This window comes from Watersipora subatra, chromosome 3 (genome assembly GCF_963576615.1).
Source record: "Watersipora subatra chromosome 3, tzWatSuba1.1, whole genome shotgun sequence".
Lineage (NCBI taxonomy): Eukaryota > Metazoa > Bryozoa > Gymnolaemata > Cheilostomatida > Watersiporidae > Watersipora > Watersipora subatra.
Genome location: NC_088710.1, coordinates 35,364,815 through 35,382,964, shown reverse-complemented (window position 1 = coordinate 35,382,964; position 18,150 = coordinate 35,364,815). Strand labels below are relative to the sequence as shown.

Here is an 18,150-nt window from a genome sequence, read left to right as displayed (position 1 = left end):
TTCTCTTCTCTGGCTAATTTGCCGTATTTGCTGAAAACCACTGCGCAGCATGGAAACGTACAATCCCCTCGACTTCGGAGGGGGCTGCTTCGCAGTACTGCGCACCATGGAAACATAGTGATTATAGCAAAGAGGGAAGAAACTTGAAGTACAAAAGAAAAGTAGAGCTTCACCGGGGGGGGGGGGGGGGGTTGCCTTTAGAAAACAAATTATCTTGCATCTTAATACTAGCTGCTCATTCCTCAAATTTATCCTCAAAACCTAGCATACAGCTCAAAGTGTTTTCACACAGTCTGGGATTTATCTGCAATTATTCTAGAAATGCAACATTGTTTGTAGCTTATCAAACCAGATGAGATGGTAAACCCCAAGATTGATGAGCTCAGCATGATGACCTATCTATCGCAATTCCCCAATGCCAAGCTCAAGGCCGGAGCACCACTAAGGCCAAGAACAAATGCCGCTAGAGTGAGAGCCTACGGACCAGGTAATTGAGGGCGGAGAAGGTATTACGGACTTCAATGGCTGCAGTGATTATTGAGTGTTGTTTATAGTACATGTAGTTGCGAAATGCGCTGGCATGTTTATTAGAGTATAATATCGTTGGCTAGTATGGACGCTGAACATTGGTCGATGGCTGACCTCGGCCTGCCATCATAAGCACTATTAGTTAGTGTGGGGGATGTGGACGTGGGAGGCATGTGAGTTGAGCAGGAGAGCAGACAGTTACTTTCAGCCATGAATCATAACCTGGGGAGGTATGCTATTGTATGACCTCAATAGGAAAGTTTGGCTGCTCTTACAACAATGAAACTGTGTATAATAATGGGGTAACTGGAGCATCGGCATGTATGACTTGAATAGAACATGACAGGGCATGGATGTCATAAAAACTAGTACAGCCATTTAGTGTGGGCTGTAAACTTAGAAACTTGTGTTATGCATGTTCTGATGGAGAGACTAGTTTTCTTTGGTTTATCTATTAGGTGTAGCTCATGACTGATTCGCTCGGGTTTCATTGATATGCAGGGCTCGGGCAAACTGGCAACTGCAAGGGTAGGCCGGCCAATTTTACAATTGACACGTTTGCTGGCGGTAAAGGCCAGCCTTCAGTTGCCGTGACCAATCCAAATGGTAAACAAGAAAGAGTAAGTGAAGTGACCAGTAAAAGTTGGTGTTTTGTCCCGTCGTCTATATTTTCTAGCATGGAGATGAATGATTGGTATGGTTTGTTGGCCTGCAATGCTTGTGGGACCCTGGCCATCTGATCTGCAGGTCTGCACGCATAATTTGGACTCGATATCTTATCATCGCCTGGTTTTGTCACCTAAACTCTCAAGTGCTTTTATCACAGGACTTAGCAATCTTTTAGATTAAAGCATACGGATGTTTTTCACAGTTTTTGACGCTCTTAGATCTTTTCCCATATAGTTTATAGTTACCCATGTGGATTAGTATAAGTTCGTGCAATGACACACAATTCGTACATGTACAGAATCATATGAATTCATGAAAGCAGGCTCAAATCGTACTCATGCAGATTAGTATAAAGCGATGGAACGAGGTTCAAATCGTACATGTACAGATTAGTATAAATTCACAAAAGGAGATATGAAGGTGATATCTTTGCTCGACTTGTATATTTTCTTTGCACTGCATAAAACTCGTTATTAAGGATTAGGTTGTAGAATGCAATTTTTTGAAATGAATGCTGGAAAATGTGCGCATGCGCAACAACAGCTCTGGCAAGCCTTCTGGTATAGCCATGACAGTCGCTTGTAATTTTTTCTCTTTTCTCTATTTGATCAACAGTGTGCCAGCATTGGTTTCTTTGTTGCATGTTGCATGACGGAGAGTTATTTGCTGTGATTGCTCAGGGCTTGAACCAGAGGGTGTGTGTGCTCTCACGCCGGCTCGTTTCACAGTCGAGACATTCAGTGCTGGCAGAGGTGAGATCACTGTGACAGTACTAAATGCCGAAGGACATGCTGAAGAGGTAAATGTTTCACGCATGACATCAATGATTGATAATACCCATCTCGTCTGCTTATTCTGCGTGACATGATATAAACCTGCTTATCTGTGCATTGATGCATTATTTTGCAGTTTATCCATTCTCCATCCATTCTCCACCCACTTATAGGCGTAGACGCTCCTATAGCGTATGCCTCCTGTGACATAAATTTCAGATAACGTAAAAAGTTTATGCAGTTTTTGCTTCGTACTACTTGAAAAATTCCATATAATGTCAAGTAGTGGCAACATCTCAAACTCGATTTGAATGGTAACATATTTCGCTGCGCTTGTGAGAAAAAATAACGTACGTATATCCAACTTCCATGACATTTTAGTTCGTCGCGATAGATTGCCAGATGTGTTGACAAAACGGAGAATAGGTAGCAGCGCAATTGTTAAATACTTGAAGGCGATCGATTGGTGCAGGCGTTACAGTGTCAGTATACCAATCTGAATATCATGAGTTAGGAGTATCATCGACGACGAATGAGTGGACACCGCTCTTTTTTATAGTAAAAATATATTTTTGTTTTGCTTTATTTTAGACGTGTAAAATATTTTTTATTAGTTTCACTGTGCAGAATAGACTTAGCTGTCTAGAAAAAATAAACAAATCGTTGTAAATGGAAATCGAATGTGTGCATTCCCCCATCAACTTATTGCAAAATTACCGCAATAATATTCTAAAAAAAAAAAACAATGAAATTGATCAAAAAAGGAGAAAAGTTGTTGATGAACACTAATAATATTACAGTTGCGATAAAGCAAACAAATTAAAGTCTAGTTTTTTTCTTTTGTATGCCCAAAGGGGTGAATTTGAAAAGATCTTGGAACATGTTAGGCAATTTACATGTATTTTATTGTTCATATAACGTAAATTCCCTATAATGTAAACGTTCTTGGAACAGATTGTTTACGCTGTAAGAGTGTCTACTGTACATACATCATATACACATAAGAGAAGTTGTGTACACACCGCAACAGTTATCTCTTTTCTGTCTCTTGTTGGCCTAACATGTCACTTGACCAAAATCCTGCATTCTGATGTTTACTGCTAGCCTAACGTACTCTCTGTTTTTGTAGTGTGAGGTTGTCTTTAACAATGACAGGAACCTCACTTACTCCTGCAGTTATACACCCTCGATGGAAGGAGTGTACACGGTAAGTGTTTGTTTAAGTATGCCTCATCTACACTGCATGCAGATCGCTACAGGCCGCCAGCCTGCATTAATGCATAGGAATTTGGATTCAATGTTTGTTAGAACCGTTCATTGACCGCCATGTTTTGTATCACCCGATAGAATCAGATTTTTTCTCTTTCTCATTGTTTTATGTCAAAAAGTATTCAAATTCAATGTTGGATCTGTTATTGAGCAGACAACTCTTGTCAATAGATGTTTGTGATGGATGTGTCACGTCGCTCACTGTAATTTTGTCGATTAAGCCGAGTGTGCAAGCTTGTCACAATTAACAATTACATGTTCCAGCTATTGTGAATAGCAAGCACATGCTCTAGGTGTCACGAATAGCAAGCACATATTCTAGTTGTCGCGAATAGAAAGGAAATGTTCTAGTTGTGATAAATAGTGAGCACATGTTTTAGTTGTCACAAATAGCAAGCACATGGTTTAGTTGTCATGAATAGCAAGCACGCATTTTAGTTGTTACGAATAGCAAGCACATGCTCTAGTTGTGATAAATAGCAAGTACATGTTTTAGTTGTCAAAAATAGCAAGCACATGGCTTAGTTGTGATAAATAGTGAGCACATGTTTTAGTTGTCACAAATAGCAAGCACGCGTTCTAGTTGTCACGAATAGCAAGCACGCATTTTAGTTGTCACAAATAACAAACACATGTTCTAGTTGTCACGAATAGCAAGTACATGTTTTAGTTGTCACAAATAGCAAGCACGCGTTCTAGTTGTTACGAATAGCAAGCATATGTTCTAGTTGTCACGAATAGCAAGCATATGTTCTAGTTGTTACGAATAGCAAGCATATGTTCTAGTTGTCACGAATAGCAAGCACATGTTCTAGTTGTGACAAATAGCGAGCACATGTTTTAGTTGTCACAAATAGCAAGCACATGGTTTAGTTGTGATAAATAGTGAGCACATGTTTTAGTTGTCACAAATAGCAAGCACGCGTTCTAGTTGTCACGAATAGCAAGCACATGTTCTAGTTGTCACGAATAGCAAGCACATTTTCTAGCTATCACGATTAGCAAGCACATGTTCTAATTGTAAATATAAATACCCTACAGGATGAAAATATTCGTTGGTCATAAAAATTCGCGATTTCGCGAACAGTCAATCCCGCGAATTATTAAATTCAGTGAATAATTAGTTCTATTTTTAATCACAAGAGAGAATAACTACTGCATAAAACTGAAAACTAGTCGCTAGCCTAGTTTTTAATGTAAATACTAAACGTAATTGGGTTCCAAAACATTTTTAAAATCATTGCCTGAGCTTTGAGCTAACACCATTGGCAATGCATCACATTTATTTACAAAATTATTCAAGGTTGTCACAAGATAAGCCGAATGGCGTCATCGCGAAAATAGCCGCGAGGCAGAAGTACTAAACGTAGCCGAGTTCCAAAACTTGATTAAAATCATCGCCAGGCTTCGAGCTTTATTGCCATTGCGTCAAACTTTATACAAAATTATTCAAAGTTTTTACAAGTTATTCGGCATGGCTTCAGCATAGAAAAAAAGCTCTCCTAGTCTTTTTACATTAGAATCAACTCCATCGATTTCTAATACCGAAGCCAAGGAGGATCATGATTCTGTTCTGGACATTATGGTATGTATTTGATTTGCAGTGCAGATACGTTTTTCCATAATCAACTGCATTAGTTAATTCTTTTGTTTAAAAACTGATCGCTTTCATCAAATACTTCAGCTATTGTTTTTGTACTTCCTCAACACTCGTTATTATTTTTTCTTTTTGTGGTTACTGCAGATTGAAAATAAAACAACCTACTCCGATTCCCAGGGCTGATACTCTGAAAGAAACACCCACCTGGATAGGCCCAGACTTGGATATTGTACCCCCAATCACCTGGTTGGTCAATTGGAATTTGGATAATGTACCCCCAATCACCTGGTTGGTCAATTTGAAATACACCCCCTAAACACTGGGAGTTCCCTAGAGGGCGCCCAGGTTCCAGGCTGCGCTAAACATCTAATATGATTCATGTATTAATAAAGCAGAAACAAGCTACAAACAAAATTCCCAATTTTATTTAATTACATTTTTATTTCGGATTTTTTGTTGGTTTAGTATTGCAAAAACGATCGTTTTTCTTCTGAAAACGGCTTATTTTTTGTTGCTAACATAGACCAATATATTGTAGTTTACTATTGGTAAAAAAATTAAACAAAAAAAAGACAATTAGATAACCATAAATCAATTTATAAAAACTGTTCGTGTGGTGACATAATAGTCGCTCTGTTTACTAGCACCCGTATCGCAAAACGACAAAAATGTTGCTATGCCTGCAAAAGGGTTAATAAAACTTATTCCAAACACGAACCATCAGATCATCATTTCATTTACAAAAGAAAACATAATAATACCAATAAAAGAAATATCATATCATTCATTCTGAGTATATTGCTAAAGAGTTGCTAAGATGATGCAGTGTCGACTGTCTCTTTTCCCTTCCTTTTCCGTCAGCAAGCATGCAAATTTTAATGCAATCTGCATTAAAATGAAGACTGTGGAATTTTGGTGCAATTTATTGGTATTACTTTGGCTGAATAAAACCTTAATGAGCATGGGCCCTTTTACTGGCTTGGTTGTGGAAACCCCCCTAAAGTAGCAAATTCACTGACAGTGCCCCATGGTCTGAAAACCCCCCTAAAACGTGATTTTGGGCCGAACCTAATGGGCCTTTTGAGGGGGAGTATCAGCCCTGGGCTCCGATTACGAAAACTAGAGACAAGTAGTAATATTCATCAAGGCAGGAATATTGGCAGAGGCAACCAGTCAACCTAGACCCCTTCATTGACAACTCCTTGATATCGCTGTAGCAAACATGATCAAATTATATATTTTATTTCATGTATAGATGTATTATAATTTATTACAAACTTGAGTGTACAAATAAAATGTTTCAAATACAAATAAAATTTTAAAAACGATGAATGGAATAAATATAAACAGTTTAGTCCATATGGCGGTTGTCTAGCAATAAAATTAAACTGGTACTCTTGATATGTGAATACTAGCGTGTAATGATGCTTTCTGACTAGTTATTTTGGTAATAGCAGCTTTGTCGCTGTCACCGTATTGGGTAGGTGTTGAAGGAGATTCTCTCGCTACTACATGGCTGATAAGGAAGTTATCACCAGAACTCTCCTCGTGGCTTACTATTGCAAAGTTCTGCCGGTTGGCCAAAGATTTGTGCTCGTAAAGGCGTTTTTGTTCATTTTTTAAAAACAGATATATTCTTCTCGTAAGTAGCTGCGGTCACTTCAACCTCAATTTCCAGACCTCCCTGAATGATTGGTGATCTTCTAAGAATGACATCTACCACCCTTGCAATCATTGTTCATCGGTGTATGATGAAAAATCTCTCTCACACTAAAACAAATAATGAAGCAGTAAGGATGGAAAAAATTAGTATTGCGTTTTACCGAAGAGCCAAAGTAAAATTCAACTAATTTAGTACATGTAAAAAGCTCATTACTTACCACAAGTTGTTGGCTTATCAAAGGCCTCCAAAGCGATAAATATTCGTGAAAACCTCTGGACGCAGCAAAAATTGTTTACCGTAGAATAGCATGATCGCTTAGCAGTTGTAAGCTAAATATAAACCGAAACACGCGGTGTGCGCATGCGTAGGAATATCTATTACTAGCTGCAATAGAGTTAACTTTTCCCAGAGAGTGGCAATTTTCTGCCGCGAATAAATTCATCCGCGAATATGCATGAAAAGACAATTTTCGCAAAATATAACTCCGCGAATGAATTCATCCTGTAGGGTAGTTATCCTCTAGACAGTCATCTCAAACTTTTGACATTTTCAAAACTGTTTAAATTTGTTGTATTTTGATCATTGTATTGTGGGCGGATAGCCTGGATAAGAGAATAAAATAGTCTTCCAGTATTCAACAACAGCAAGTATATATAGGCGTATATGCTTCGATTCATCACAAACAACTCCAAATATGGAAGATCATAACTTCATACAATGCCGGCGTAATATATTTGTAGTCGTTTCATGCATTGATGGGTTAGATATTTATAGTTCTAGTGTATTGGATCAATCAGTTGATGACGGATCCATGGTCTAATAAAATTACTGATAAACTCGTGTTTATATTTGCCAAACTTGGTGCAACTATTAGAGCAAGGCAATATCAGATGGAGTTTTTTTAGCTGCTTTCATTGCTAATAATAATAATAATGTTGTGAATAATAATAACTATCATCCATAAAAAAGATCTATTGTCGATGAGTAGCATTAGCTAGCTCTGTAAGTAAAAGTGCTACATGAGGGCAGAGATGGTTTATAGAAACTAACGAGAGAGACATTTTTATGACGGTGCGTAGAATGTAACATGCTAGGGGTCTGGCAGATCACTCATGCCGTTGCGTCAAATCTGGGGTGGATGATTAAGCTGTGATTCAACTGTGCAGCCAACCATAGCCATTGTGGTCGGGTAGGTTCTGTGGTTTGTTTCGCCATAACTCTGTACTAGCTAAATAAAAGCTATTTCAAGACCGGATTCATAGCATTATTTATGTCTGCTATTTTCAAAATTGCGAGGCCTTCTAGTTTGCACTTTATCTATATACAACGCGACAGGGCCATGCTTGAGACCGCATCGCGTTATTGTGGTATTTTGTCCTTGGCGCAGGCATTTATTTACCACCTTCTATATAGGTCAGTATCAGCTTTGCTGGTAAAGAGATACCCAAGAGTCCATACAAGGTGACAGTGGAGGGCGCGGCTGGAGACCCTGAGAAGGTGACTGCGGAAGGCCCAGGTCTACAGGCCGGCGGAGTTCAAGCAGGAAAGAAGACTTACTTTGAGGTCTTCACGGAAGGTACTTGACTGCTTGTACAGGTTGCTTGTACAGGTTGCGTTAAACCATTTATTTATTAGAGAACTAGACTCTAGTGCTTAGAGGACAGTTGGCTGAAGAACATTCACTTCAACGATATTACAAGTAGCTGAGTATATGTAGGTATTTTGAACGCATCCGTGCATGCTCCTTCTCGGGCAGCTACGAGTGCCTTTGGTAGAAAATGTTTGTTATAACTCTTCAGCTATTGGCAGGTCCATCATACAAGCTCAGCATCGATTTCGACTAACCAAAGGAGTTTTGGGGCAAAGTAGCATGGGTGGATTGTTTATTTGGTAGTTAATCAAAGGCAGCTAATAGTTCTCAGCGCCTTCAATATCAAACGGTAAATTTAAATTTCATGACTGCACTTCCCCAAGAGAAAATTGTGGACATATTAGGAGCTCTTGCTCCCTTTTCTGAATGTATTTTAGCTGAAGTAGCCTTGTAGACACTTGTACGATCTGTGTATCAGGTTAGGTTGCTTTTATTGGTCTGTATTGCTAACAAGACCTCTAATTGGAGGTCAGCAGGTAGGATCTGTGCGCGATATGTACTGGAGGTAAGCAGGTAGGGTCTGTGCGCGATATGTACTGGAGGTAAGTAGGTAGGGTCTGTGTGTGATATATACTGTAGGTCAGTAGGTAAGGTCTGTGTGGGATATGTACTGGAGGGAAATTCTAGTTAGCATTGATAAGATGAGACCTGTGTAAGGAGACTATCGATTAGCAAGCTATGCTTCAATTGCTATATAGTCCATAGAGTCTGTAGTGATCTGTTTGCATATACCTAATATTAACAATTACCTTGCATTCATGCTTACACGTTTCAGCCATTCTCTGTACATGATTATCTTTCCTTTCTGAACAGGGGCTATTCAAGGTATTCATTTATACTCATTCATTCGCTTTACCCTTTCTTGTTATGTCTATGGGAGGGTAACGACTTTACCCTTTCTTGTTATGTCTATGGGAGGGTTACGACTTTACCCTATAACTCTCTCTGAGGCAAAGTCTTCCCCAAAAGCTATCTGTTTTTGATGCCTCTACCATTTCCATTGTCTTGCGTATTGCGTGTGGAGTTCTTATAAATATAACAATAATATACATGTGATAATATACATATAATATAGGTCTACATATACATATAACATACATATAACATACATATAAGATACATATAATATACATATAATAATATACATGTAGCATACATATAACATACATATAGTAATGTATATAACATACATATAATATACATATAATATATATAACATACATATAATATAGGCCTACATATAATAATATATAACATACATATAATATAGGCCTACATGTAATAATATATAACATACATATAATAATTTAAGTGTAATAATAAGCTGCTATAAACAACCTGTCGTAGAATTGATGCAAACAGCTAGTCGCCATCAAATTCCTCCCCACTGGATCAGTTCATAGTTAGAGATATTAAAGGTGTGATAGAGGTCAAATCTACAACTTTCTTTACAACGATTTTGAGGTGGACAACTTTATTTTATTCGTTAATAATATGTATATGAAATAATTTATAATAATAAGAGTAATGCGGGTGAATAAAAACTACAAACCATTGTTGTTATGACTGAGCTAGCTCAAGTTAAATTTGATTTCTTTTATCTTAACCTTCAATCGAGAAACAGTACAGGTACAACCTTTGTTTGTACTAGGAAATGACCCATTTATTAAATCTTATACCTATATACACTTATCTGAAATATTGCGTAGGAAGCAATAAAATGCATTGACAGCATGTGTACACATCACGGGTAATGAGCGGGTGATGAAAAGGCTGAGGGAGGTGTGTAGCTCTAACATATATTAAAATGTAGAACATAAATATTTATAAATTATATAAAGTTTGTAAATTAAGACGCTTATGGCTACTTCAGCTGTTGTATGTAGGCGTGTCTGAGTTTGCGTTTACTCGCTATTACTTACAGGTTTATTTCGCACTATTCGAGGAATTTATTTTAATTTTATATGGTAGAATATAAATTAATTATAATTAGATAATAACATAAAAAGATAATAGATTACACTTTGAACGAGATGTAATGCCAGGGTTTAGAAATGAACATATATAAGAGAGCTTTTCTATATTTTGGTTTATGCTGCAACCAAATTTAGATTTGCCCCCTCTTGTCATGCATTTTGTGTGAATACGTTTATACATTGCTGTTTTGTATTTTTACCGCTGCCTACTGATGATTCACAGTAATTTATACAGTTATACATGCTACACATGAAACAAGTTAAAATTTTAAGCTAAAAGTAGAGAATAATTTACACTATGTTTTGTATTCAAATTCTCAATGAATTGGGCATTTGTTTACTCCTAATTAATTCTACGCAATTTTGGTTTTAAACAATAATTGACCAAAATTGACATTTTATTAATTTGTATTTAGCAATTCCATGCATAGAGATCCTCATAGCACTCATTTTCTTTGTTCAATGAAAAAGTTTATTATTTAAAAAAAGTGAATGCTAAATAAATGCAAAATATTATTGGTTTTTATCAATTAGAAGACCTGAGTGATTTCTATGCAGATTTCTATGCAGCTGTCGACCCACTTAATGGCATTTCATGATGTGTTTAACCTCTTATCATACTAGTACTATACTAAGAACACCCAGTGTATCCTACTTATGTACTTTATGTAATATGTCAGCTTGTTAACTATTCAGATTCCTCTACTAGCAGACACCTGATAAAGTTTGTTTTATGACCAGCTACCCGTGATTATTGATACATTACTAGAACTTTGCTCTCATCGAGTCTTGGGCCTTTTGTCTGAATGAGCAGCCCTCTTCTATTCTCGTGCTCTGACACACTCTTAGCATGCTCCCTCATATCTTTTATAACTAGTTTGAGTGTTCCAACCTTACTCCACAAGTATGATTAATTATAGTTAATCATATTGCTTGTTCCAGTCTTCTAGTAATCACAGCTCCAACTCCCACTCTCTCATATTTACTCTTCTTATCTCTGTCTCAAGAGCAGATATGTGCATTATTATTCCATGTTGGCTAGCTGAAGTGTTTTCATTGTTGCTGTAATAATATCTTTGGTCAAATATGAGTAGCGTGATGGTATTTTTCATTTAGAACATATGATTTTTAAAGATCATAATAATAAAAAGGATGGAGATGTAAAAATAGTTTCACGCACAGACTGCACATGGATTTACTTTGGCGTACTTTAGTGTTAAGGTTTGGCGTACTTTAATGTTAAAGTTTGGCGTATTTTAGTGTTAAAGTTGTTAAGGATAGTATGGCTGATTAGTTTATACGTTACAGGCATTGTTAAGGCCATAAATCATGTTGTAGCATCTTAGTGTGTGTATCTGTATATATCTGCATGTCATGTTTCTAATCTATATCTACTTATTTACATTCATAAGAAGCTGATAATACATGATTGATCCGATTGAACAGTGCACTTGGTAATTGGCAGAAACATTGAAATGACTGCTATACAAAGCTGCATCATACCCATAACGACAAAAAAAACTATTTTTCATCATTTTAAATGCCATAGAAGCAAATTTTATTTTATCAAACTGTGTTAGACTTGTTCTAAACTGATTGCCAATTTTCTACAATAGACTTACAATAGACTTGCAATAGACTTACTACCATCTTTAACGATTATAACAGAGCTGTAGCAAAATTCTATGTATTATGTAATAAGTCATTAATTTCAAATTCAAATGCTGATAGATTTTTAATGATCTATCAGATTACCAGACTGGCAGCAGCCAAGGGATAGAGTATGAGTGCATACAAGTGATAGATATAGCCACAGCTGTGATGATAAAGTTGAACTGTTTTATAAGTTACACAATTTGTTTGTTGTTATGAACGTTAAAAATTATTGAATATTTTTAAAAAGAACATTAGACAGGTTTTTGCTAAATTAAGAACCATAAAATAATAAAGTAAAAAAAGAAAAAACAAAGTAAGGTAAGAGAAGATAATGAAGAACTAAAATGTTGGAAATCTTCACATGTTCACATCTATCACATGTTCACATGTTCACATCTATCACATGTTCACATCTATCACATGTTCACATCTATCACATGTTCACATCTATCACATGTTCACATCTATCACATGTTCACATCTATCACATGTTCACATCTATCACATGTTCACATCTATCACATGTTCACATCTATCACATGTTCACATCTATCACATGTTCACATCTATCACATGTTCACATCTATCACATGTTCACATCTATCACATGTTTAATACTTATATTGGTGTGTTTCATACGTATATGTCTTTCACCATTGCGCGCTGTAAACAACCCTGATTATCACTTGTTTAACTTTTAACTTTATTAACTTTGGATTATGCTACTCCAAGTAAGGTTGGTTGTACAGCTCGGACTCTTGAATGTTTGCGTGTTTAGGTGCAGGGGTTGGCAATGTTGAGGTGATCATAGTCGACTCACGTGGCCATAAGGATACATGCAAAGCCAGAGTTAGCAAATCGTCAGAGACGACCTACTATGTAGAATATGTGGCTAAGGAAGTCGGCCGCTACTCGGTCCACATATACTTCGCTGGCAAGGAGATTCCGTACAGCCCGTACACAGTCAACATCGGAGCTCGTAAGTGCCAGCTCGAGTTAACTTATTTATTTGAAATACATTATAATCTTATACTTGCTGATGTGGGAGCTGTGAGCCAACCTACACTGACCACTTCTATTAGCTATCGAGTTGGTTTATCTCCATTTGTTAAACAGCGTTTAACCTTGTTCGTGCAAATGTTACCAAACCGTTAGAGTTAAATATAAAAAAATTTAACTAGTCAAAAATGGATTGCGCTGGCTGTGGTTTTTATTTGTACTTATTCTGGTGGTTGTTCCAGTGTAACGTTAGATACATGTATTTATGTGAAACACCGTACAGAGTTTTTCAGCAAGAATTTATTTGTGCCAACTCTACCCCAAACAACATTAATAATATTGTGAGACATGTAGAGCATGTAAAACTCTGAGAACACTCAGTACTTTCAATATGCCATGTTTTTTTATCTGGCAGCCGTGGAGCCAAAGAAGGCCTATGCTACAGGCAGGGGTGTGCAAGGGAAGGGAGTCAGAATACAGGATGTGGCAGACATCATGGTTCACACCGCAGGAGCTGGCTCAGCTGAAGTCAGTGGCAAGCTGATTGGACCGACAGGTATGCTGACTGTAGGAGTTTTACTGCTGCCCTAGCTTATGGTATGATGCTGCTAATGAGACGGTCATCACAAAGATGTAAATCATTTTATGAACCCTGGCTTTTCTTGTTCTATATAATTACCACACAACTTCTTTCTGAATACGGTTTTATATTCTTCTGGAAATGTTCTTGGCATTTTGAGCTCATCAAAATGTATTCTTCTGGATATGCTTTTGGCATTTTGAAGTAATCAAAATAGAGTCATTTAATGCCAATAATATCTTGAGGCAATTATTATTAGCTAACCGTGGTAATTGGAGTGTTTGCATGCGTAGGCAGCGGCAGAAGAGATAGCTCATCAGAGAGCAGTTCTGACGAAAGCGAGAAAGGTATTGCTTGGTTATGGTTCTCATTCTGGTGCTGGGCTCTTTGGTTATTATTCACCGGATTTTAGGGATCTTTACTTATCTTAAAGCTTTACTGCAGATTAATTCCTTCAAGGCATTTGTTGTGCCTTTGTGGGGGTCTCTGAACCGGATGTACCCTGTAGTAAATTTCCTTTCTCAATGCTATTTTTCATCCTACTTGTTAATTCATCTGGTTGTTACTAATGAGGTTTCCTTTGCTTATTCAAGGCTCATTCTGTTATTTATGCCAATTGTGGCCCAAAAATGATACTAGCAGCTCATAGTTGTTCGGGGTAACAATGGTATTTTACACATGACACACAATAGCCGCTTGCAGAGGTAGTCTGGGCTTGCTTGAAAGCAAGATCATCTTGAGAGAAAAACATTGCGTATAAGTAGTTGTGTTCTCCTGTTTTATATGTCTATTACGTGTACAGTATGTGTACGTAGGTAGTGACTCCTCAGATAGCTCCAGGGAGGATTTGATTCCGGAAGGTACTGTGCTGGCTGCTTCTTTCACGCTTTAGCTTTGATATCTTCTTGAATATAATCAGTGAAGCTTGTGATATTGTTGAATTAGTGCTACGAGTCTGCACTCTGTCTACTTTAAAATCAACCAATGTATCACTCTCAAATATTACATTCCATTTTACTTGTGGTATTTAATCTCCAAATTACCATCTTATTACCTCTATCTGAAATTTGATTCTTCTCACAAAGCTAATCGTTTACTAATTGGCATCTTCTCTTCTATACGCAAAGCTTTCCTTAGCTTATACTTTCACTAGGAAACCAGTGACCTCTACAAGAAAAATATTCTTCATTCAATTGGTTTTATAACAAATGTTAAGTAGTGAGTCTGGAATGGATGGGCCACGGTATACAGCATAGGCAATATGCTGAGAGTGAAAAGCGTGTACAGGTGGAGATGTATGCGAGTGTTATGGTGATACAGGTGTTGAGGAGCCGCTACGCTTCAAGAGGATTGATGAGCACACATATGAGACTTCCTACAAGCCAACCAAGCCTGGCAATTATACTGTTCATTTGCTGTATGGCACTGGACACATCGCTAAGAGCCCATTCAAGGTCTGCATTTCTAATAACTATATTTAAGTTAATTAGTGTTAACACACTTGTCATTTACACTGCTTTGGGTGATACTTAGTGGAAAATAATGCCTTCTTTTCTCCTCAAATGCTGTGTGTAACTTTTAAAATGAAATACATTCAACTTTAAAACAAATTTCGCTTTTTTGTGATCTGATGAGTACATTCATCTGGAGTTGTCCATCTCGGTAGCTGTCGATAGGTACACCCGTCTTAGATAATGTGAGCAAAATTAATTGACTTGAATCCTTTGCAATAGAGTAAAGCATCAGCTTCTATTCTTGGTTCAAGTTTTGTTGATAAGCAGGATTTATAAGCTGAGATATACCCATAAATCAGAAGCTTTTTTAAATCTGTAAACTTTAGTCTAATTGAACTTAGTGATTGTCTTGACATGAGTTAGAAGGTGATATACAATAATTGATGAGTTTGTTTATGGTGGTGAAGATGAATTTTTCTCAACGTATGGAAAAGTTGTGATCCATCACAAAACTTGAAAACCCTTTGTTTTTTTGTGATAGTAGTTAGTAGTAGGTAGGTTATTATGATAGTAGTTAGTAGTAGGTAGGTTATTATGATAGTAGTTAGTAGTAGATAGGTTATTATGATAGTAGTTAGTAGTAGGTAGGTTATTATGATAGTAGTTAGTAGTAGGTAGGTTATAATGGTTATTATGATAGTAGTTAGTAGTAGGTAGGTTATTATGATAGTAGTTAGTAGTAGGTAGGTTATTATGATAGTAGTTAGTAGTAGGTAGGTTATTATGATAGTAGTTAATAGTAGGTAGGTTATTATGATAGTAGTTAGTAGTAGGTAGGTTATTATGATAGTAGTTAGTAGTAGGTAGGTTATTATGATAGTAGTTAGTAGTAGGTAGGTTATTATGATACGATCATCAGTGTATTAATAGAGATGAGTGACATTTTCAGTGTCTATTTGTGTGTGTTGGAAACATATATTTGATGCGATTTGGTTGAAGTGAATCTTTTCAATGATTCTATTTTCATGGTTGCTATAAGCAACCAAATAATAAATTATTATTTAACTTCATTTATTTTTGTTTTTAAATTAGTATTCTATTGTAATAAAAACATAACATTATAATAAATCGGAATGTTTTATACTAGTTGAAATTATTAATAAATCATGAATTATATTGTCATGGTGTTACTATATTATTGCGTTCTGCTTTGGAAACATATATAGAAAAAAATATTTTAGTCGGACTACTGCTAATATAATTTTTTCAATATAATATAGTAAACATTCTGTTTATGCAATAGCAAGCCATTTACAGCAAGAGTAATTTTAAAGTTTTCGACTGATGCATAAGAATTTTGGAAATAGCTTAGCAGCTAAAGACTATATTGTGTACATAAAAATTGGTAAAATCCACCAGCCAGAGGATATTAACCAATCGTCGATCAGATTGCATTACAGATACTTGTAATTAGTTTTTAAATTTGTTTCTGAACATGTTAATTGAATTTTCTTTTGGTTGGTTTTTAGTCTTTCTATAATATAATCTTATGTTTTCTGTAGGTAGCGGTTGGGCCTCACAAGGAAAGCAAGATTCGTGCTTATGGACCTGGCCTGGAAGGCGGCATTGTCGGCAAACCTGCCGATTTTATTGTCGAGACCAACGGGGAAACAGGTGCTCTTGGGTTTGCTATTGAAGGTATGTTACAGTTAGGTCTTAGAGTGGTGGTTTACAATGGCGAGCGTGTACCTAGTGATGCAGTTGTCACCAAATATGGAAAACTTGTTATGCGCTCATCCAACTATTTGATTTACCTGATAGTAAATATACTTTGAACATTGATAGAGATCATGCATGGCATGACACAAATTTTGCAAATTCTACTCTTGTCAACGTGCTTTACTGCACTTTGCAAGCTGGATCAGGCATTTACAATATGTTAGTAGTAGATATATCTAACATACGTCTAGCATTAAAAATAAAGATTACCTACTTACTTTTTCTTAATTTTTAATGTAACGATGTGCCTTTTGCGAAACTGAGAAAATCTGATAAGTAACTGTTATATTTTGTTTCTCGCCACTGCTTCTGTGGAGCATTCGCCGACCATTCTGATTATTGTGACTTCAATGAAATACCTGCGCAGTTATACTTATTTCTACTTGAATATTTTAGGTCCGTCACAAGCCAAGATACAATGCAGTGACAATGGTGATGGTTCTGCAGATGTTACTTATCAGCCAACAGCTCCTGGAGAGTACGCTGTCCACGTGCTCTGTGACAATGAAGATATTCCAAATTCTCCTTTCATGGCTATGGTTGCTCCAGGCTTACCCCAGGGTGATAGTGACATGGTGAGTGCTGTAATAACATAGAATAAGCTAGAATTCATGGTGTGACCTATTATAGTTTAGTGCTTCCTGTCGGTGTGTTTGATAGCCATGCCTGATTTATTGTTTGCTTCTTGACCCCGATAATAATATGTTTTGCATGCTAGTTTGGAACAGAATACACCAATATGACGTGTTGTACTTTCAAAACACATTGACAATTGTTTGAGTGCTGCTTGAATCAGCATACAATAGCAAAAATCCTTCACTATGGCTTGAACTTAGTCATGTCATTGGAATTATCTGCTCTCTACATACCATCAGAAATCCTGTGGAAGGCGTACTAAATTTATAATGGCTCAATGCTCTCCCAAACTCTGCTCTGTAAAATTGTCTATGTGGTTAACAGAATGTGATAATTTCGTATGGTAATGGTATGCATGACTGAATATGTTGGCGTAGTGTTATATTTCCTATGTTTTTTAATCTCTATTTTTGCAAACACTTGAACAGATTCTATTCTATAATAATGCTGATGCTATTTTTGTCAACTTTTGTTTTTGTTACATCAATTTATTTAAATGTAAAAGCAAAAAGTTGTGCACAAATTTGAAACATTCTAGTAGAGAGCAGATATTTGCCGAAGGTAGTTCCCTGTGTTGAACTGGCAAACATGGCTAACTGAAGCTTCTCAACATGAGTGATATTATTTGCTTCACGCTATTACACATTTGTTAGTGTGTGTTTTACTACGCTATATAATACTTGGGGCTTTCAATCTGTTACTAAGGAGTCCTTGAAAGTTGAACAAGTAAAACCATTTTATGTTTAGAATTTAATTTGTAATTTGTAATTGTTCACCTAATGCTAGCTGCAGCTGTATTTTAAACTCTCCAATTTTGCAATAAAATCATGTTTTACAGTTATGCACTATATTTCATATAGTCACTTGATTGCGGTTGAAAGCCCTGAAGTCTTTTAAAAAACTTCTTATCAGATGGT

At 36.5% G+C, this 18,150-nt stretch overlaps 1 protein-coding gene across 2 annotated transcripts in view; it reads left to right on the top strand.

Moving 5' to 3' along the window:
• Positions 1-18,150, top strand: part of LOC137390099 (filamin-A-like) — a 71,465-nt gene that overhangs the window by 10,121 nt on the left and 43,194 nt on the right. For both annotated transcript variants that reach the window (XM_068076350.1, XM_068076349.1), the window contains exons 4-14: positions 340-487; positions 1,878-1,996; positions 3,100-3,177; positions 7,916-8,078; positions 8,967-8,978; positions 12,564-12,764; positions 13,200-13,340; positions 13,658-13,711; positions 14,685-14,818; positions 16,381-16,516; positions 16,994-17,172. In XM_068076350.1, coding sequence (XP_067932451.1) covers positions 340-487; positions 1,878-1,996; positions 3,100-3,177; positions 7,916-8,078; positions 8,967-8,978; positions 12,564-12,764; positions 13,200-13,340; positions 13,658-13,711; positions 14,685-14,818; positions 16,381-16,516; positions 16,994-17,172 — 1,365 coding nt within the window. The remainder of the gene's footprint in view (positions 1-339; positions 488-1,877; positions 1,997-3,099; positions 3,178-7,915; positions 8,079-8,966; positions 8,979-12,563; positions 12,765-13,199; positions 13,341-13,657; positions 13,712-14,684; positions 14,819-16,380; positions 16,517-16,993; positions 17,173-18,150) is intronic.